The 23,197-nt window shown below is 41.4% G+C and overlaps 1 protein-coding gene across 2 annotated transcripts in view; it reads right to left on the bottom strand.

Annotated features, from left to right (window-relative positions):
• Nucleotides 1-733: 733 nt before the first annotated feature.
• Nucleotides 734-23,197, bottom strand: part of LOC138956282 (uncharacterized) — a 43,236-nt gene continuing 20,772 nt past the window's right edge. For both annotated transcript variants that reach the window (XM_070327679.1, XM_070327678.1), the window contains exons 2-10: nt 14,473-17,287; nt 13,083-13,451; nt 11,461-11,759; nt 9,928-10,081; nt 8,818-8,999; nt 7,192-7,252; nt 6,582-6,707; nt 5,823-5,947; nt 734-5,294 (exon numbers count right to left, since the gene is read on the bottom strand). In XM_070327679.1, coding sequence (XP_070183780.1) covers nt 5,157-5,294; nt 5,823-5,947; nt 6,582-6,707; nt 7,192-7,252; nt 8,818-8,999; nt 9,928-10,081; nt 11,461-11,759; nt 13,083-13,451; nt 14,473-17,275 — 4,257 coding nt within the window. In that variant the 5' untranslated portion in view covers nt 17,276-17,287 and the 3' untranslated portion in view covers nt 734-5,156. The remainder of the gene's footprint in view (nt 5,295-5,822; nt 5,948-6,581; nt 6,708-7,191; nt 7,253-8,817; nt 9,000-9,927; nt 10,082-11,460; nt 11,760-13,082; nt 13,452-14,472; nt 17,288-23,197) is intronic.

The following is a 23,197-nucleotide window of genomic DNA, read 5'->3' on the forward strand; positions in this document are numbered from 1 at the left end:
TGCACATAATACTAATGTCTTAGTTTCGGGTATTTAAGTCAGTCCATGCACTAATTGGAAACATCTCTGCGCCATTGAAGCTAGTGCACAGAACTGACCAAAAATAGTCACTCCATTGGGTGTTTTTAACAAAAGACCAGAAAACGATCATTTTATAATTTTGAGGCATTGTGTATATGTTGTACGTAATTCAAGTAACAGATGGCATAATGGTCAGAAGATCTTTCACTGCAAATGCAATACAGTAATTCAAGCTGATGAAAAAAAAATACTATCATCATTATATCACAAGCTCTGTTTTAAGCATTTCGTATATCTTCATACTGATTACCAATGCACTGCCTATGCGTACACTAAAGTACGGAGAGAGAAAGGAGGGGGGGGGGGGGCACTCTGTTCCTCAACCATCCAGAATAAGTATTATAGTTACAGTCTCTCAGACACTTCTCACAGAAATCGTTTTACAGTAAAATAATGTTAGTGCTGCGTCACCGTTTGGTACGAACGTGGACATCGCTGAACACAAAATCCCAAAAGGTGACTGTTAATACGGCGTTTTCCCGATTGTTTTCAGTAAACTAACATTCACTAACTATTTTTGAAGTTGTGGCCTGAACGATGTCACGATTTCATACCAAATCTTTGATCTTTTCTAGATACCAGATAATAAGGATTACAATACAAGAGGTTTTCAAAATGTCAAACTACACACTCCAAACTATCCGACCAAACGTTCTTTTTCGTTTTTACTGAGTCCAACACACGAGTGTCAACAGGACACAAAATAGGTTTCTCGTGGATATTTCGCTCGACAAAAGGAACGTGTAACCTACATGTACACGTAACTTACAGGAACACAATCTCCCGGTATATAATCACATTAAGTATGTACAAATTAACCACTTTGGAGAAAATCCCAGATCATTACAAAAAACGTCAGTATTCTTGATATTTACAATGCAAGAGGTTTTCAAAATGTCAAACTACACACTCCAAACTATCCGACCAAACCTTCTTTTTCGTTTTTACTGAGTCCAACACACGAGTGTCAAAAGGACAAAAAATAGGTTTCTCGTGGATATTTTGCTCGACAAAAGGAACGTGTAACATACATGTACACGTAACCTACATGAACACCATCTCCCGGTATATAATCACATTAAGTATGTACAAAGCAACAACTTATGTATAAGTACTAGATTCAAACGAATATATATATGCAATGAAAGTCATTGTAAGCAAACAAACTTTTTATTGCAGAACCAATCATATTACACAAACATTACTCCGTGTTTGTTTGTTTACTGTATTTATTTATCTGATAGTAATCCTCCAAACTCCAAGAAAAGCAAAACAAACAATCATTGATACAACAAAATACCCAACAAATCGGTGATTTAAAGTGAACAAAGAGCAAAATCTTAGACGCTGGTACATCAAGCAAAATATCTGTAGGCCTACAGTCCCCGGCGAAAGAAACGCAACTCATTTGCGTCCGCTGTTGCGAGTGATTTTTCGTCATTTTCAAATTGTCGTAAAATATGAACCAGATAAGATAAATCAAAAAGAAAAACAGATTCGTAGAGGATAAATTACTGGCTGTACGACAAGTGCATAGTATTTAATCGCTTTTATCGTTTACTTGTTCATAAATTGTGTTAAACAGGGTAGGGGTCAAGCGAGTCGTGATTGCAGGCAAACGTGTCTCTTCAACATGCTGAGAAAATCGTAAAAATGCAACAACAACAACAAAAATTCTCAACAACACCATTTAATTAGAATTATTCGCCAAAGCGTTTAAGACTAATATAAATGAGCAAAGATCACTTAGACAGTGTTAAAAAGAGTTGTTTGGCAAAAGCTTATTCGCACGGAATCGACGTGATGATTTCTTTAAAAAACAGGTGTTATTTGTGGCCAAGAGTGTGTGTGCCTACGTGTGTGTGAGTTGTGGTTGTGCCTTCAGGCGGGCGGGCCGGCGTGTGCATGTGTGTCCGTGCGTCTGTCCGTGTATGTTTGAGCGTGCGTGCATGAGTGTTTGTGTGTGCGTGTGTCTTTGTGTCTGTGTCCGTTGTTTTAAATGTGAGAAATATAACTTTGGAGAAATAGTGACAGACAAACTGTTTGGGACAGCGATCATCAAAGTGACAGTTGGCGTCCATTTCAGCACTGCGTAGCGCTTCTGCACATCGCGACTTTGTTCGTTTATCTGTCTTTTCGTTTATCTGTATGGATGGATGTGAGTGTCTGTGTGTGTGTATGCATATGCGTGTGTGTATATGTGTGCATGTGTGTGTAAATATGTGTTGAGGGAGGGGGGACGTATGCGTTTGGCTTCATAGTATTTTCATACGAATCACTATCGCTAATCGATCGATGTAAAAAACAAACAAACAAAAAACGCACTTTTTTGTTTCTAGTTATAGTTTGATCGTGTAGATCAGACACTTGGCCACAAATAACACCTGTTTTTTTTAAAGAAATCATCACGTCGATTCCGTGCGAATAAGCTTTTGCCAAACAACCCTTTTTAACACTGTCTAAGTGATCTTTGCTCATTTATTTTAGTCTTAAACGCTTTGGCGAATAATTCTAAAGAAATGGTGCTGTTAAGAAATGAATTTCCTCCAAAAATGTTATTTTTTTGTAATTTTATTTGCATTTTTACGATTTTCTCAGCATGTTGAAGAGACACGTTTGCCTGCAATCACGATTCGCTTGACCCCTACCCTGTTTAACACAATGTATGAACAAGTAAACGATAAAAACGATTAAATACTATGCACTTGTCGTACAGCCAGTAAATTATCCTCTACGAATCTGTTTTTCTTTTTGATTTATCTTATCTGGTTCATATTTTACGACAATTTGAAAATGACGAAAAATCACTCGCAACAGCGGGCGCGAATGAGTTGCGTTTCTTTCGCCGGGGACTGTAGATCATAGACAAATTATCCTGGTTGTAATGTAGTCCTTATTTACAGTCATACAATAGTCACAACAAAACGTGAAAAGAAAACGTCAAAAACAACAACAAAACAATAAAAGAGGGAGAACATCCTTTAAGTCCCTCTCTGTTGTTTAAACGCAAAATACATAAATAAACGAGGTGCAGAAAGCGATACTGACAACACTTCGTCAATTCGCCAAATGAAAGACTGAAACTCAATTCCCACTGAACCGCAATACATCGAGTAAAATGTTGACTATATATATATATATAGGAAGGACCATGTAATACACAAATCGTAGTACTTTAATAGCAGACACTACAGCCCGATCAGTAAACTAAACATCGAAACATTTACAAACGTCAGCGGCCACAGAAGCTCCGTGCCATTTCGAAATCCGACCACCAGGTTAATGTTATGTCCAAAGTACTCAAAAATCAAACAAACAAAATGACACACAGACGCACACAAAAGTGTAGTGACACTTCTTCAAAATATACAAAAAACATCCTGTACACTAAACGAAAACATATTTCAAGAGGGTAATTTCTCGTTAAAATGATAATACTCACCGCTCAAACTTTTCACATTCATAAGAAGCAAAAAAGACTTGATTCATCTGTCTGTTGTTTGGTGATGGTTAGTTGTTGTTTTACAGTGTTTTAACGTAGGGGTAGTGGGTTGTAGTAAAAGCACAAGGGGGCAATGCTTAACTAAACTCCAGCATCACAAGTTGAAAAAAAGCAACAACAAAAGCAGTGTGCTCTTTAAGGCAATCAAATCAGACAAGCGATATTGACCAACGTAGTCTTTAAAGATACGAAAAGTTAAATGCCAAGATGTTTGAATCACAGAATATCCCTTCAGCTGCCAAACGCGTTATGTGGACACTTTTTGTTGTAGTTTACATCCGAGACAGATATTTACATCTGAGTATTTCGCATTTTAAAAAGGAGGAGATCGTTGGCAAGTCTTTGGTTCAGAAAAAGCCAAGTGCAAATGTTGTTAACAAAAAAAGGACATATATATCTCGACATTGTGCTCAAATGAGGTTAGACTAGCTAGCCTATGTGCATGTGCCTGTAACTGCCAATTTTGTTTTATCAGAAACGCACACGATGTTTGCATCATGTTTGAATTAGACGATCTACACCATTGGTTTTAATGTCGGTGCCTTATAGAAGTTTTATTGGCTGAAATGCCATTCTTGAAAACACAGCATGGCTTACGTCCCATTGCTGTAGAACGTCTAGGGGGTGGTTTTGTTATGCCGTTTTCTAGCAGCAGCTAGTAAGCGACATGATCACAAAAATGTTAAATCCCACAATGTTCTCACACAAAATTCTCTCAGCTAAAACAAGGAGAAATTTTGTGTTGTCTTTTTCGCTTTTTTTTGTTTTACTCTTCAGAACCACACTTAAGATGAGAAAAAATGACTTATTCATACATTTGACAACATTTGAAGTGTCGCTGGTTCTCTTATTGTTTCTTTCCAAATCGACCATGGAATTTTCAATCGAGCTGGTCTACCAAAATAGAAAAGGGTAGGCTTTATACGCGCTTTTCACTCACAAATTAATAAACTATCCAACGTAACATTTAGAGAAGTAGAGACACATTAAGGACAAGCTTAACCACCGTCTCGTGCAGTGTCCTCTTGAAGATGAAGTTCTCACTAGTTCTCACTTTTTTGACAATAACATTTATACGTGAATGCCTCTAGCCAATACAAGGTTTGTTATAATCCAAGACACACTCACACTATTCATAAGGCGAGTGAAAAGATTAGGATTTCAACGATGTAAACGACCCAAAATTAAGAAAAACTGTATGACGTTACAATGCTACTTTGAACACCGACGCTGTGCAGTGTTTTATCACATATGCATTTGTTTTTCGTTGTTTCAGTTGCCAAATTGCGCTTTAATTTTGGTAAATTTTTCAGTGACAGTGTTTCTTTGCTTTTCTTGCCAAAAAAACTGCGAAGGAAGGCACACTGTCTCATTACATTGACAACTCAAAGAGGGGAACATATTGCGTGCTCGGACAGTGAGTGAAAAATGTGTGTGCGCGCGTGTGTGTGTGTGTGTGTGTGTGGGTGTGTGTGTGTTTACGAGTGTTTATGCATGTGCTCGTGCATGTATTGTGTTAATCGTTCAGTTTCGGGCAAGGAAACCAAACGTTTTAGGCTTTTCGTTATGAATTTCAATGGGTAGAAGCAGCAGCTCCGCTTGGGGGTTGTTGTCTGGCTTCCTCACTTTCTCTTTTCTCATCCAGAAGGACACGCACAGATCCCCGCACAGGCTGGCGACACATGGCGCACGTGCGGAGGGCTGGTGCACACTGTCAGAGAAAATTAGAAACGCTGTTGCATTCTACTGTACAATGAACTGTACTCACCAAACATCGATAAACTTCCACATAAGGATGCAATATAATGAGCAAGTGAATTTTGAAAATGTAAACTGTTTATGCAACATAAAACACAGAGAGGGTGGTAGTAGTAAAAACGGCAACAGAGAAAGACGTTAACAACAAGAAAATAACAGAGAAAGACGATAACAAAGACTTGCTGACACAACAGACAGAATGATAAACACACTACAACAACAACAACAACAGAAAGAGCAAAAAGAACAAAGCGGAATCAGTCCTGAATGGCCCTCTCGGGTTCAAAGGACAAGTAAAGTCAACAACCAATCAATACAAAAAATAACATTTAAGCAAGGACAAGGTACATACTCGTCTGAAAATCAACAATCAATAAATAAGAATACCAACCAACAAAAACATTCACAAAAAACACACAATAGGGCATGGTCAAAGCATGTTCGTCTGCGAGTTTCACTGTCATCATTTCCTAGAACATACCTGTGCACAGGACACCAGGTGGCCACAAGGCAGGAAGAGCACGTTCACTTCGTTCGTCTGACACATTTTACACAGAGTGCTGCTCGTCAGCTCCTCATTCTCCTCTGCCAAGCGTTCCGCAACCTCTGTCAACAATGAAATGCTGAGTTTGAACACTCTCAAGAGGGGATTGTGCAGGAAGAAAAAAACAACAACTTACAGACAAATAGACAGACAGACAAGACAAAAAGGCGCATATATACATACCAAAAAGACGCCAGAACTTAAAATCTTGTGTGATCTGTGTTGTAAAGTTTCCACAAGTCTGTTAGCAGGATGTCAACATCTCAGAGACGAAGCATCCAATCAGAGAGACTCGAAAATAGGAGAGAGAGAGAGAGAGAGAGAGAGAGAGAGAGAGAGAGAGAGAGAGAGAGAGAGAGAGAGAGAGAGAGAGAGAGAGAGAGAGAGAGAGAGAAAGAGAGAGAGAGAGAGAGAGAGAGACAGACAGACAGACAGACAGACAGACAGACAGACAGACAGACAGACAGACAGAGAGAGACAGAGAGGGGGGGGAGAGACAGACATACATACAGAAAGACAGGGAGAGAGATGAAGAAAGGGGGAGAGAGACGGAGAAAGGGATAGAGAAAGAGAAAGTTAGAGAGAGAAAAGATAAGATAATACATGTACTGAAGAGAGAGAGAGAGAGAGAGAGAGAGAGAGAGAGAGAGAGAGAGAGAGAGAGAGAGAGAGAGAGATAACATGGTGACGTCATACCTTGCATGCTGGCCTCAGTGACGTCAGCGTCCACACGCAGACCAGTCCTGGCAAGAACTGCATCGACCGGATCAGCCGGAGCGTTGGGGTTGGGCAAATTCTCCAACAACACCACATCATCACGCACTAAAACAGGTCATTATCGTCAGTATTGGCCACATCTTTCAGGTCTACATTAATGTTTCTCTCATTTTCATAGCCCTGGTATACAACTGATTGGGAATTCTGATCGTTTCCTCAATGAGGAAAGCTAGCAGCAACCAGAGCTTTGGCTTCAGTTAACTTCAACAACTCGTGTACAAAGTTCGTCAATTTCACTGCTTTTGACGTTTTGACACTGGATGACATTCTCAATCACTGATCCCAAGTAAGCGAATGTGAGCGAAGAAAACCCACAGAAAAAAACCTATATCGGTTAAAATGTGCATGCAGAAAAACAGAAAGAACAAGGCTTCTTAAGGTTTTCTTGACCATATACGACTCCTTCGTGTCAAAACCGTGACTGGATATCAGATTTGCGTTGTCAATTATGTGATTTATGAAATTAAATGACGAGAATCACAAAGAGCCCGTTACTGAGCATGAAAGTACTGAGAATTTCTCGACTTACGACTGCTTCTTTCTTCGTCTTCCATTCTCCTGATTTCCACCAGAACGTCACTTTCAGTGATCTGAAACAATTACATATCATCCATACATATCTTCCGGAGACAATATATTGAGGTAAAAATTCAATCAAGCTGCTCTTGTTTGAGACGGTCAATAAATTATGTTGACGAAATTCTGCTCATGCAAGTCACAGTTCTGATCTGCATCAACACAAGCCAGAGTCCCAGAGTTGGAGCTTTACTCAACGAGATTAAACATTCAATCACTATGGCGTAGCATATGATGACAAATTGCAACTCCAGTATACTCAAAGTACATATGCTTCTTGAAAAATATTATCTGGATAACAGCAGTCCTTTATTTTGGCCAAATCTGATGCTAATCAGAAGGCATGTGTGAGTGAGGGGGAGTGGGTTGTGAAACTACGATACCTCTAAATGAGTAAATATTACATGAGTTAACAGCAATTACTACTGTGAACTAATGCCCATCAACCAGTTTACTTACGGCTGTCCTAATAGTGGAGCCACTCTGCTGATATTGCTGCTTCTCGAAACTTGGCTAGTTAGATTTATAAACCTAGAGATGCAGCAAACAAACAAACAAATAAAACGCAAGTACAAGAACAACCACATGCTGACACATGTGGACAAGCAAACACACTGACAAACACAGTCATGCACAGATGCAGACAGAGAAACGCGCACATGTAGACACAAACACACACAGAAACACACACACACAGACACCACACACAGAAACACGCAGACACAAACACCACACACAGAAACACGCAGACACAAACACCACACACAGAAACACGCAGACACAAACACCACACACAGAAACACGCAGACACAAACACCACACACAGAAACACGCAGACACAAACACCACACACAGAAACACGCAGACACAAACACCACACACAGAAACACGCAGACACAAACACCACACACAGAAACACGCAGACACAAACACCACACACAGAAACACGCAGACACAAACCCCACACACAGAAACACGCAGACACAAACACCACACACAGAAACACGCAGACACAAACACCACACACAGAAACACGCAGACACAAACACCACACACAGAAACACGCAGACACAAACACCACACACAGAAACACGCAGACACAAACCCCACACACAGAAACACGCAGACACAAACACACACAGAAACACACACACACAGACACAAACACACACAACACACAGAGAAACACACACATGCAAACACAAACACACACAACACCACACACAGACGTACACATATATGCGGAAACACACAAACTCCAATGTGGTCATGCTGCCCTCCTGTTCCAGACATACACACAGGAACACACACACCACACAACTCCCGTGTGGTCATGCTGCCCTCCTGTTCCAGACATACACACAGGAACACACACACCACACAACTCCCGTGTGGTCATGCTGACCTCCTGTTCCAGACATACACACAGGATAAGGAACATCATACAACACCCTTGTGGTCATGCTACCATCCTGTTCCAGACATACACACAGGATAAGGAACATCATACAACACCCTTGTGGTCATGCTGCCCTGCCGTTCTTGACATACACACAGGAACAAACACACCACCCCTTACCGTGGGCCTAGTGTCTGGGTCGTTCAGCTTCTGCACCGCCTGCACAAACTTCTGTCCCTTGCACAGCTTGATGAACGGACAGCGGGGGAACCAGCGGCTGTGTTCGATCCACGGCTGGTCAGAACTTTCCCATGTTTTCAGCCCTCCTTTGCAGTGGAAACATCTGACAAGGTCCGCATGGCCTGAAAATGGACGATCCAGGTATGACACAACCACCAAAGAAAAGACCATTCAAATGAGCAAGGTATTCCTTGCCTTTAGTGTCCTTTAAAGAAGTGTAAATTCGGTCAGTCTTCATATTCTACCACTTTAATGGCGAGATATCTCGTTTGTAATGACAAGAAAGATAAACCAAGTTGGAACTGGTATCTTAGAGTCTTCCTCGGTAAACACCGAAGCACCAAATAGAATAGCTGCTACCCGCTGAAACAAAATCTCATCAAATCAAGTTCTCACTCTTCTTCTATCAGAACCTTGTATGGTAATTTTGCCTTTCTAAACATTCACTGACATTGGGGAGGGAGAGGGAGAGAGAGGGAGAGAGAGGGGGGATGGAGAAAGAGAGAGAAAGAGTGAGAGATAGAGGAAGAAAGAAAGAAAATTAAGAGAGAGAGGGGAGGGGGGTGGGGTGGGGGGGGTGTATATTTTAAGTTAGGGCAGGTGGGAACCGAACTAACTGATTCGGATTTGGTATTTGTCATTGAGGAATTTTCTGAAGGGAATTCCGTTTTTTTCTTCTCTTACTACTTAGGATGGTGTGCAGCGATGGGTTTTTTAATCTTCGTTTGTTCGATGCATGCGTGTATTCCAAGCCCTGATACTAATTCGCTGTGAGCTTGGAATCTGTATCGAGTGCTTGCATGCACACAAGGGTGTCTGGCCACCTGGAAGAGTCTGCAGCCAGGAAATACGGGTTCTAACCCACGCTGACAGGGAGGAACTTACAGAGTCAGCGTGCTATCTTTCTTTATTTGGTGTTTAACGTCGTTTTCAACCATTCAAGGTTATATCGCGACGGAGCGTGCTACCGACTGAGCTACGTCCTCACAGAGGCGAAAGACTGAGAGTGAGAAAGACAAAACCCACCCGACAATGAAATCAGATATTTACCAGTGTAGTAGAATCCAGCCTCTGCCATCTCCTCCTTCGGGTGTGAAGCCTGGTGGGGCCAGCCTTCGAAAGTGTTGATGCGCACTTGTGTCACAGCCATGTCAGGTCGCTTCGGTCTTTGGGAGAATATGCCCAGCTCCTCGTATGTTACCAACTGTGTTTTTAGAAGAAGTAAGCATTTGTTGAAATTTGGCAAATATGATGTGGAACAGAAATGAGCACTCTTGAAAAATGTTTCTTTTTTTAAACTGGAATTCTGGTTGAAAACAATAAGGTGATGCAAGCATTTAAGTTGATTGTTAGCATGTAGGAGTTGAAAATGACGGTCTCACCTGTGTTCTTGCGTGTGATGGTAGAACGTCATTCTTGACATTAGTGTGGGTTGTTTGCGTTGTGATTTTTGTTGACATTTGTTCTGATCACTGCGAGTTTTGTTGTTGTTTTGTTTTTCGAACATGTAGGTGTGATGACAGCAGCGTCGGCAGTTTCTTGCGTTTCTCGTGGTTGGTTTCAGTGTACATTGTAGCAACTGGGCTCACTGTCAATTTTGACGACAGTTGTTTTGGTCACTGTTTGTGGGTTTTGTTTTGTTTTGTTTATTTTTTTATAAATGTGTGATAATAGCATCTTCGTCAGTTTGAGTTGCTTCGTTACCAGCACAGTATTGGTACTTCTTGACGTTGATGTGTTGCAATTTCTGTAGTTGTGGTTGTTTCTGTCGCTGTTGCAACAGTTGTTTCACCTGCTGATTTTGCCTTGAACATTTTCTCTATCAATTTTGCAACACTACTAGATCGAGGTATAATCTATACAACAGGAATCGATCATTCAAAAACAGATCTAAACTGCATGTTCAATCAGCCTTCCTTTTTGGATATGCTGACCTCTTATTGTACAAAGCATCCAGCTGCAAGAACAAAGAGTATGTTATTTTCCTAAAAGGAACTACTTGGACAAAAATAAATCAAACAGCACGCGCCAAGATAATTGCCACCACGTATACGTGTATCCAGAGCCTGGATGTTACTAGGAAAATCTAACAGACTAATTAAAAGTGCATTAGTCACCTCTGTGCCATATCAGAGCACACAGACTGAGACACAGTCACACAAACCCATGATAATTAAATTAACACTGTCCGGTCACTTGCTTCCTGTTACATCTGCTGGTATCATTGTGCAAAGCAAAAATATTCTTCAGACAGGTGGTTATCGACTAACAGAAAGGCCCTTCGTCAGAGGGTGCCAAAACAGATTTCCTGGTTAGGTATTAAAATGGAGACTGTGCGAGTGGCAGTCAGCCCTTCACAGCAGTGAACCCAATAGAGCATATGGACAGGATGTTCGGACACGTGGTACTGCTAAGGCTGAAAACTCCATAGACCTGTGTCCAAAAATCATGTCCAGAGTACAGCTTTTCGTAACACTGTGGGAACACTTTTCTTCTTTGCTCAATGACACAAACAAACTTTCAGTTTGGAGCATCGGGTTGTGTGCTTAATAACATAGATATCCTTTTAAAACCACAACTGACCTGTCTCTCCGTGCCGTTCTCAGAGCGACCACTACTGTCAGTGCCACCTCCATTGCCACTGATCTGGCTTCTTTCCACGCCCTCTGACCCTTGTGCAATGCTCTGGGGTGCTTCACGTGCTGTTCCTCCAGAGGTCACGGGACCAGCTGACACTGTGGCGGTTTGGTGTGGTCCGTTGGTCTGGTTGCTGGCTGGCTGGTTTGCTGTGGTGGTCTGGCTGGGTGTTGCGGTGCCAGAGCTGGAGGATTGGGGCTCGGGTGTGCTGAATGTTGCTGTTTGATAGGGCATTTCTGTCCTACCTGTTAAACACAGGAGCATCTATGCCCTTGTACTTCTGTCTAACTCAAGAGCATCTCTGCATAGACATCGGAGTTTCTGCTGTCTAAGCTGACAGAAAGTTGCCGCGTATGTGGACGCATATCCTTGAAAATGACTTTACAACATACCATATATATCTATTCCCAAGGCTCTTATCATTTTGTGCAGACATTCTTGCCACTGTAGCAATCACCAGAGGACAATTGTGACCTTTCATGCTATCATCACAGAACATTTTGCCCAGCAATATTGACCAAACATTTGCAACAAACACCAAAGGCCATTTTTGCCCTCCGAAGCAATCATCACAGGTCATTTCTGCCCCTTGAAGGAATCACCACAGGGCACGGCTGCCCATGGAAACGATCACCAAAGGACATTTCTGCCCATTGAAGCAATCGTCACTGGACATTTCTGGCCCTTGAAGGAATCACCACAGGGCACGGCTGCCCATGGAAACAATCACCAAAGGACATTTCTGCCCATTGAAGCAATCGTCGCAGGACATTTCTGCCCTCTGTGGAAATTGTTGCGGGACTTTCTGCCCTTTGAAGCAATCACCACAGGGCAAGGCTTCCCTTTGAAACAATCACTAAAGGATATTTCTTCCCTCTGAAGCTATCTTAACAACAGTATATTTCTGCCCTTTGATGAAGCAATCGTCACAGGGCATTTCTGCCCTTTGAAGCAATTGTCACAGGACATTTCTGCCCTGTGAAGCAATTGCCACTGTACATTTCTGCCCTTTGAAGCAATCGCCACCATACATTTCTGCCCTTTGAAGCAATCGCCACTGTACATTTCCGCCCTTTGAAGCAATCGCCACTGTAAATTTCTGCCCTTTGAAGCAATCGCCATTGTACAATTCTGCCCTTTGGGGTAATCGCCACTGTACATTTCTGCCCTTTGGGGTAATCCGCGCAAGACGTTCTGCCCTTTGAAGCAATCACCACAGGACATATCTGCCTTTGATTATTCAAGAGCTTTCTTGCCCTTCTAAAACATTTCGTGCCATCGTGCAGTAAATAAAAGTGCACTTTCACCTAGAATTTCCTCTACAATTGCCATTTACATTTCTCCTGCATGGAAGTATGAAATCATAATCAAGTGTGTGTGTTTGTGTGTGTGTGTGTGTGTGTGTGTGTGTGTGTGCGTGTGTGTGTGTGTGTGTGTGTGTGTGTGTATTTTATTCATATATTCTGCTGAAGTGTTATTGATGGTACATGTATGCTCTCTTCCTTTTCTTGCTCCAAGTAAGTGTACCTTCGATTATCACTGATAATAACATTAAATGAGCAACATACCGGCACTGGGCGCTGTCGCGGATGCTGAAGCAGCCAGATGACTTCCACCAGTACCAGCCGCCAAAGCTGGCCTGGAATCAGCCACAGTCTCTCCGACATCTCGAGAACCTGAACCTTGTGTTCCATCCCGCTGAAGTAGTGGTCCTGCTGTGTCCCTGAGCCTGCTACTGTCGTTGTTCCCATTAGGGTAGGCACCCTCTATGTCTGCAGGCAGGGAGGAGAAAACTGATCCAGGCTTGTCGGTCGGCAGAGACAGCGGGTAACTTGCAGGCTCCTCAGCAGCAGTTGGTTCGGAGTCGGTTGCCAGTACTTCGGCCAGATGATCTCTTCTTACTGGGCTTGTGGCGGTTTGGAGGCTTCTTTGGGTGGCTGCAGTGAAGAGGAACGATGGTTAGAAAGACTTAAATTACGAATGCAGTAAGAGGGATATAACACAAATAGGCAGAAGCACTGACAACACTTAGATCTAGTAGAGTGTTGCTTCTTGTTTTAAAGTCGAAGAAAAAAGGTGGTGAGGGGAATATTTAAGGAGCATTAGAATGGCTGACTGACTGCTTCATTGATTGATTGATTGAAAATTGAGCCACGGACTGAGGGTGCTACAAACCTCATAGGGCTACCCTTTAACATTCACCAATTGTTTTAGTGCTAACATTAAGATAACTTTGATAAAAATGATTTACCGGTCTTCGAGAAGTAAAATAAATACGAAAGAACAACAAAAGAACAATGACAAGAGCAGAGCAGACAAAAACAGATCTGACCTAAATGCAGTTTGCGACTTTAGGCAAACACGAGGAGACAGGTGGAAATGAACAAGCACAAAAAACAATTAAGAAAAGACGGAGAGAAATAGAAGTTTACTGAGTCTGGACGGGAAGAAGACCGACCAAACGTATTACGGTATAATCACCCCACATATGCTTTTAAAAAACGAGCGACATCAACACAACTATACAGACATACCACTACTATCACAGTAACGTACAGGAAATTGATCAGAATCAGTATAACAACAAAGAACATGTCATTTGACCAATTCATCACACGAAAAAAAAAAAAAAATCAGAACCCATGTATTAAACGGACTCATCAAAGCGTCAAGAGTTTCATACATCACTTTTTAGAAACCCAACCAGGATGGTTGCTTATTTCAAAGTGTCATGCATCACTTAACCGGACCGATGTCTTGCCTAATTCTTGCATGTTACTGTTTTATGTACATAGCATGTACGACATGTAAAAAGTTACACTGCAACTCGTGAAACCAATGCCAATTTTGTCCATATCAAAGTTCTGTCTTTATTTACTCATTATCACCACCATAACCATAGAGACCACCCAAACTATAATCCCAACAAAGAAAGTTTTATAAATTTACGTTACTCACCATCAGAAGCATGTCCTGCAGGTATTGAATACTTTTCCACGAAGACGGCACCTGAGCGCTCTGCCGCCTCAGCAATGGAAATGTTCCCGACGTCCTCTCCACGGACGAATCGACACTGTGGCTTCAGTTCAGCGTGAAGGGCCATAGCATTTCTGCCACAGAAACGCTTGATAACTACAACAACTGTGCAGAAAGCGCACTCTACTTTAGCGTCATTGCTGTTTGAAGCGTCGACTTCATTGACGAGAAAGAAGCCAGCTGCTGCGATGGGGATTAGATATATTCCTGCTGGAGCTTCATAGTGGCAAAAGGTGGCCAGTCGCTTCCATTCGCTTTTTAGACCTGCTGACACAGATGCGCTTTGCTGCATACTTTGGAACTGTTGTTTAAATGGGGATCGAACCATTCCAACAGCCCATTCGCGAAATTCAGGACTTAGACGTAGAGGTGGGGAGAAATACCGCCGAAGCTCATCAGACTTGTCACAGTCGCATTCTTCTGCGTCTTTCGTCGTTTTCTCATTTGTCTTCAGCTCAGCTGGCTGGTATTCATGAAGCTCGGCCACTTTCGTCTCCAAGTCCCTGACCGCTCTTTCGGTTTTCTGGACATCTTGCAAAACAAATTGTCTGATCTCTTTTTCCATGGCTCTCATTTCGGGGTAGTTCTGCGTCTGTAGTGGTGATGCCCGCGGCTCGCGGGGATCCTTCTTCAATGGCTGGTCTTCATCGTTTCTTTCTCCGGAATGCAAACCTTTCTCCAAGTAAGTTGCATCAGTAACGCCAATATCCGTTGTTTTGTCAACGCTGCCATTCTCTGCTTGTTCCCAAAGTCCATCGCTTCTGTAGCAAACAGGGCCGACTTTGAACTGATTCATGCCGTGTGCGCCAAATGTGTCAGAAATCTGTGAGTGTGAATAGAAGTATGGTAATGATGTAGGTAGAGAGTCAGTAGAGCTTGTTTCATCCCCATCCTTTAGGCCAGTCTCTTCGACCGGGAACACGTCAACAGGACTGGTGTTGCCTGCGTGAATCGGACTGACGGTTATAAGAGGTGAATCTCCACTCGAAAATACTTGAGGGCATTCCTTGTCATACTTATCGTCACCTACAGGACTTCCGCTATTCTGGTCTTCCCCTTCTTCACCTTCAACTCTTTTGTGAGGTTGACCTGCAGTTTGCTCTCCCCATGGGAAACCTTCGCTTGCATACAAGATTTCGTAGCGACTGTGCCCGTGGAAACCAGGGTGGTGAGTTAGTGTGGCTTGTAGTTGTACTGACGCAGTAGCTGTTTCTACGATATTTCCAGTGCACACTACATTGGTACTAATGCTAATGGTGGAGCATAAGGCAATATCACGATGTCTTTTACAAGCAGTAACATGTTCAAGGCATACCAAAGGCTCCTGGTAATGTGCATCCAAACCACACAACTCAGAATTATAATTCTCGGCAACTTCATATATCAGAAATGAAGTGTCATTACAAACCAGGGAAGTAAATGTCTGATTACAATCTCTAAACACTGTCATTGTTGGTTCTACGCCAGTCTCTCTGACGCTGCACATTGTGTCCGGACACATGTGTTGGCCTAACTTTAAAACATCACCTGAATCCCCGACGAGCTCAGCATCGAGTATCGGCTCGTCTCTGCCATTTCTGATTTGATGTGAGCTGAGTTCCGATTCCGATTCCAATCTTGAATACTGTAATACAGGATTGAAAGCGACTCCTCGTTTCGAACACGTAACATGCACAAAATGATGTCCTTCAACATACTCATCTGTGTCTGGACGATCTGGGAAAATCTTTCTCTTCTCTTGCTCTCTAATTTCTTCTTTGTCGAAGGCTCTTTCACTGCTCCAGCTGAATAGCAGGACGTTTATATGTCCTGGTTGCTGTGGCTGGTGTTGTGTTCTTTCTTCTTCATCTTGTCTGGCATAATGATTTATAGGAAGTAGTTCTCCTTCATCCTTTTCGTCTTGCTCTTCTTCGTCATCGTCTTCTTCCTCATCCTCTTCACCACTGCATTCTTCTCCTTTCTTGTCTTCTTTGCCATCTCTGTTGTCGTCGTCGTCGTCCTCATCCTGGCCGTTATGGCCAACGATATCAGATATTGTCATTCTCTCCAATCGGAGTTGTTGCTGTTCTTCTTCTTCTCCGACTTCTAAGTCTTGATCCTTTTCTATATCGTCTTCTTTTGCAGGTTTTTCCTCGTCATTCTCTGTACCTTCTTTGTGCATCTCCACAGTCAGATGTTGACGTTCACCGCCATCATTTGTTGTAGGCCCTCGCATTTCTGTGAACGGGCGAAACTTCACACACTCTCTGTAAGGTTTTGCATTTGGAAAAATAGTAGATTCGTGGTCATGGATGTTCACGCAAGAACTTTCGCCAGCAGAACACACGTCTTCCTTGTGAGTATGTTCACATGAATCATCAAACTTCTCGACTATTTGAAAGGTGGGCGAATCAGCGACGCATTTGTGGCTTTCCATTTTCATGTTCTTGTTGCAAAACTTTCGCATAATGGTTTTTATGGCAACATTGTTGCAATGATTTGATGTTGATCTCTCTTGACAAGAACAATTGTCTGCTTCTTCATTTGCTGAAATCTCCCTTTCACTGGACTCTTTCATCCCAACAGAAGCCATGAAACGCACAAAGTGGACGTACAGACAGACAACACCCAATTTTGGTATAATCACAAGAACTTGATTTGGGTCTCCAACAGCACACAAAAGTAACAGCGTTGTCAGCACAGGAGAAACTGGTAGCTTGAGTTGTAGTTGCTTCTTCGTTCCCATGCCCAGATTTGTCTGCGAATGAAAGAGAAACAATTGAGATAAAAGCAGAGTTTCGGTTTTAATCTATACGCCTAAATAGACAAACGAGCAAAACTATGTCATAGATCAGCACCTCACAACACACATGAAAAGAACTGTTAAACAAGTCGCGTAAGGCGAAAATACAACATTTAGTCAAGTAGCTGTCGAACTCACAGAATGAAACTGAACGCAATGCAACGCAGCAAGACCGTATACTCGTAGCATCGTCAGTCCACCACTCATGCTCATGGCAAAGGCAGTGAAATTGACAAGAAGAGCGGTTTAGTAGTTGCGCTGAGAAGGATAGCACGCTTTTCTGTACTTCTGTTTGTTTTAACTTTCTGAGCGTGTTTTTAATCCAAACATATCATATCTATATGTTTTTGGAATCAGGAACCGACAAGGAATAAGATGAACGTGTTTTTAAATTGATTTCGACAATTTAATTTTGATAATAATTTTTATATTTTTAATTTTCAGAGCTTGTTTTTAATCCAAATATAACATATTTATATGTTTTTGGAATCAGAAAATGATGGAGAATAAGATAAACGTAAATTTGGATCGTTTTATAATGTTTGTTTTTTTTTTACAATTTTCAGATTTTTAATGACCAAAGTCATCAATTAATTTTTAAGCTACCACGCTGAAATGCAATACCAAAGTCCGGGCTTTGTCGAAGACTACTTGACCAAAATTTCAACAAATTTGGTTGAAAAATGAGAGCGTGACAGTGCCGCCTCAACTTTCACGAAAAGCCGGATGTGACGTCATCAAAGACATTTATCGAAAAAAAGAAAAAAAACATTCGGGGATATCAATCCCAGGAACTCTCATGTGAAATTTTATGAAGATCGGTCCAGTAGTTTTCTCTGAATCGCTCTACACGCACGCACACACACACATACACCACGACCCTCGTTTCGATTCCCCCTCTATGTTAAAACATTTAGTCAAAACTTGACTAAATGTAAAAAATGAACAAAATAACTTTAAAAAACACTCAAGGCGGTCAGTCATTACGCTGAATACTTCAATCGAAGACAGTGCATTGAGCATTACTCTCACAGTAACAAAAGACAGTTCCGCTGGTAATGTCAGTGCGCTCCTACCTACTCTTTACCTGTAACTTACTAAAAAAAAAAAAGTTTTAAAAACTACAACAAAAACACCCACACACACATGTATACAAAAATGACAGCAATAACGTCCCATTCTGCACGCTTTAAGTACATTTGGTAAGTGTCCAAGTGGAAAGAAGAACATTTAAAAAAAATAAAAGCCTGGACATTTCTGTGGTGGTTTGAACGAACGTTTACAAACAGAGGAAGGTACCTGATATATATATATATATATATATATATATATATATATATATATATATATATATATATATATATATATATATATAGATGTATATATAAACAACAACAACAACAACAACAACAACAACAACAACAACAACAACAACAACAACAACAACAACAACAACAACAACAACAACAACAACAACAACAACAACAACAACAACAACAGGGAAACCAGAAATTATTTCCGTGTTTTGTTTCGTTTTTCAAGCACACCTACATCTGAAACACCAAACATAAAAGTAAAACTAATCGCCCAGAAAAGCAATCACCAATCGCGGAACAGTTTTTTGTTGTTGTTATTTTGTATTGGACCGAATGCTCTCAATCTCAGCAACATCTTTGACAGTGACACAAATTTAACAGGGAAAGAAGCATACACACACATGACGACCACCACCACCAAGAGCAACTGATTTGGGCTAACATTAACTTTAAGGTGAGAAAGCGCCCATAACAAAACCCTGACATTCTCACATCTCACCCCCCCCCCCCCCCCCCAAAAAAAAAAAAAATCCCCCCTACCCCACCCACTGGTTCAGAGAGAGAGAGAGAGTCGGCAGATCAACATCATCTTGAATAACACTCTCGACCTCCTTCAACCTGCATTGTATGTCACAATCATCGAAGGTGTTGACGGTAGCATTAACCACAAATGCGTTCTGTGTAGTTTACAATTTTAACCCATGTTCCAGTCTGGTGGCATACTAGCTTCAACAGTCTTGAATGTCATATGACATTACAGGGCGGGGATGTAGCTCAGTCGGTAGCGCGCTGGATTTGTATCCAGTTGGCCGCTGTCAGCGTGAGTTCGTCCCCACGTTCGGCGAGAGATTTATTTCTCAGAGTCAACTTTGTGTGCCGACTCTCCTCGGTGTCCGAACACCCCCGTGTGTACACGCAAGCACAAGATCAAGTGCGCACGAAAAAGATCCTGTAATCCATGTCAGAGTTCGGTGGGTCAGTATAGAAACACGAAAATACCCAGCATGCTTCCTTCGAAAACGGCGTATGGCTGCCTAAATGGCGGGGTAAAAAACGGTCATACACGTAAAATTCCACTCGTGCAAAAAACACGAGTGTACGTGGGAGTTTCAGCCCATGAACGAAGAAGAAGAAGAAGAATATGACATTACAATCCATCAGCTCTTGCGTAATTTACACTGCTGGTGTTTTTTTGTTAGTTTTTAAAGAAATACCATTGTGACCTTAGTGACAGACGCATTTTGGCTCTTGTAGATCTGCCCTGTACCCAGCACTTTGATACAATGCATAGTTAAATGAGAAAAAAAGAAAGAAAAAAATACCAACAGGGAACACAACACGAACATGTGTTATGCATAACAGTTTCGAAAACGAATTTTAGTTGTATAATCTAAACTAAAACAAGGATGTAAAATCGACACATACGTTCAGAATTCCCGGGCTAGATCGTGCGTCAAAAGGAAGCATGGCTGCATGGGCTGTAAAATTCACGGAAGTGTTGAATCCGTGATGACACGTCTGTCTGTCTGTCTGTCTGTCTGTCTGTCACTCTCTCTTAGACACAAGAACAGCGAGACTGACATAAACAGACAGACAGACACTTACGATACAGATAATGAAAGTAGCTGGCAAGAACAATGGTATCATAAGTGTTTGTCTGTCCGTACACTTAAAAGACCATTGGGTCATCTTTGTAATTGTTATGTTCGGTCATGAAGTAAACGTTCGAATAACTTACCAAACAGGGAAAAAGAAACAAAAGCGCAAAGAAACTGAACTAGGGGTCTTTAACGTCCTCACATGAAATTTTCGTTTTAGGGACATGAGTTGATGATACGCTAAGAGGCTGGTAAAAGCGAGGACAAGGGGAGGATGACGGGGTGGGTAAGAGTGATGATGATAAATCAAATCTTCTCCACGTAATATAGATTTTGTTGGGTTGGGCAAGAACCCAGTGTCTCCAATAAGCGTTGGGGGTAAAGAAATGTATAAGTATATGTTTAGTTTCGAATGAAATTCTTTTTTTTTTTTAAAGGGATAACATTTCAGAGCCACTTTTTAAAACCAAAGGTTAAAGAGTTGATTCAGATTTGTACAGAGAGAGCATAATAGCAATATATATACAGCACGTACGTCTTGTTATATTTACAGGTCTAAATATCTACGTCACAGAGACACACCAAACACGTACATTCATAAATTATGTAAAATGTTGCCCATTATGCGGAATCGGCAATTACGTGAATTCGGCACGACATATACATTCCCTGCGTACACACAAGCCCTCCAACTGCACTCCGGCAGGCAGGGGCAGTCAACCAATGGGAGTAGCACCTTTCGCGGCGCAGTCGGTGTGAACACAATATAAACTAGAAATAAGTAAATAGATAAGAGGATTGCTAGATGTCGCAACTACAGGACCTATATTGGTGTCATGTAGATGGGTTGCATTTGCAATTTTCTCTCTCTATATATATTTACATGATTAGTATAAAAAAAAAGTTAAAAAAATTACAAAAAGAAAGTAAAAATACTCACAAAAAAACCCCGCTAGAGACAGAGAGAGAGAGAACGAACGAACGAACGAACGAACGAACGAACCAACTTTATTTTTCGAGGGTAATGGAGTAGATACAGCAAAGATCTTTTTTCATCCAGCCCTCGCCCAAGAGGGAATTAATTAAGCAGTGCATAATATTAAAGCAGGAGAAGAAGCAAAACAAAAACATAAAAACATGGTTATTAAATCAGACAAAGAGAAAAAAAAGAAAAAAAATTGTTCATAGCATACATGCCAACATAGTCATTAAAACACATACTTTGACACACACGGTCACATGCACACAGACACACACAGACACACATGCACATACAGACACACACGCACACACAGACACACGCACACACACACATACACACACACATACACACACACACACACACACACACACACACACACACACACACACACACACACATGTACACATTGTACACATAATCATAATGTATGTGCAAAATCCATGAAGAGAACAACGTAAACAGAGAGAGAGATTATATGAAATGATTATACTAGTAGATCTTCATGTACTTATCAAACAGCAGTACCTGATCGCGGCATTAAGTGCCACACGACGATGAAAGCATATACAAAAAAGTATGTCTTCTAAAACTGGCAACAGAAAGTGGCTGTCTGAGAGAAACTGGTAAAACATTCCACAGAAATGGACCTGAGTATGCCAGACTAGTTTTATACAAGTCAATTCTAGGGAGGGGAACATTTAGTTTCTTCGTGCGGCTTGATGAAGTCTCAGTTAATAATATTCTTTTAGTTAAATAGTCTGGTACATGTCCAAGAACTATTTTATGCATAAACCTTGCCTTGTTAAACGCTAGTCTGGATGAAAGTGGAAGAATTTCAGCTTTTTTGTAGTCATGATTAGAGAGGCAGACCTGTTTACCCCCCCAAATGAAAATCAGGAATGCAACTGGTACTTTTCCGTAATTTGAGGCATCTTTGAGTAATCTTTTTTATCAACCATAAACCAGCTCGAAAACGATTAAACGAAACGTTAATTCGCGCGCTACCATGCAAAACAAGTACAAAATTGATAACCATGTTTAACAGTATTGTACTACACACACAGAAGCTTGATCACACACACCACAAACACACAACACAAGACACCTGATATATATGCAAGTTAACAAAGACAAGTTTACTTTATCTAAAAAAAACCAAAAAAACCAGTATTCAGGGGCGGAGCAAGAGAGCTAGAGTGGGGGGGGGGGGGGGGTACAACCTGGGGTCCGGGGGTTGGGGGGTCTGGCTGACGAATTTTAGCTATTTTATTAACAATGTGTGGCTTATCCTTGATTTTAAACATGATAAACTGGTGTCAGCAGCCACTCGTTATTTCTTTTAAAGTTAGTATTAAATAATGGCTATTTATCTTCATTGATATCTGCTCCGGACAACAACAAAAATTTCACACACAGAAAATGTTTTTGTTTGTTTTTTCCACAGACTGAATTTTTGTGTTTTTTGTTGCTTTTTTGACAGCAAGGGGGGGGGGGGGGTCAGGAACCCCTGTAACATTCCCCCCCCCCCACCCCCCTACTCCGCCCTTAGACTATTTACAGTCAAGATGCATGTGAACAAAACCACCTTACATTCTGTCACATCAGACATCCTGCATTAAAACCAGTCATAATAACTCGATCTCTCCAGAAGCTACCTTTAATTATAGAGGACCGATTCGTTTATTTCATTTAAACATTTTGTTGTAAGTTTTTCGATTCAAAGAACTGTGATCTTTGCTATATTGGAGAAATATTAATGGAGATCAGTTTTAGACTCAGAAAGACTTGAATTTCGGCAACAGCACAAGTCACTGATGAGCGCCACCATAGACCTACATCTATGTCTCTGGTGTGACTGACCGTAGTGAGAGATCGGTTCGCAGGTCTGGGAGACTGATTCTGTGGAAGTAGAGACCTAGGTCAAATAAACTCGATGCGAAGCAGGCTTATGTTTTGCCAAACATAATTT

Source organism: Littorina saxatilis, unplaced genomic scaffold (assembly GCF_037325665.1).
Source record: "Littorina saxatilis isolate snail1 unplaced genomic scaffold, US_GU_Lsax_2.0 scaffold_309, whole genome shotgun sequence".
In the NCBI taxonomy this organism is placed as follows: Eukaryota; Metazoa; Mollusca; class Gastropoda; order Littorinimorpha; family Littorinidae; genus Littorina; species Littorina saxatilis.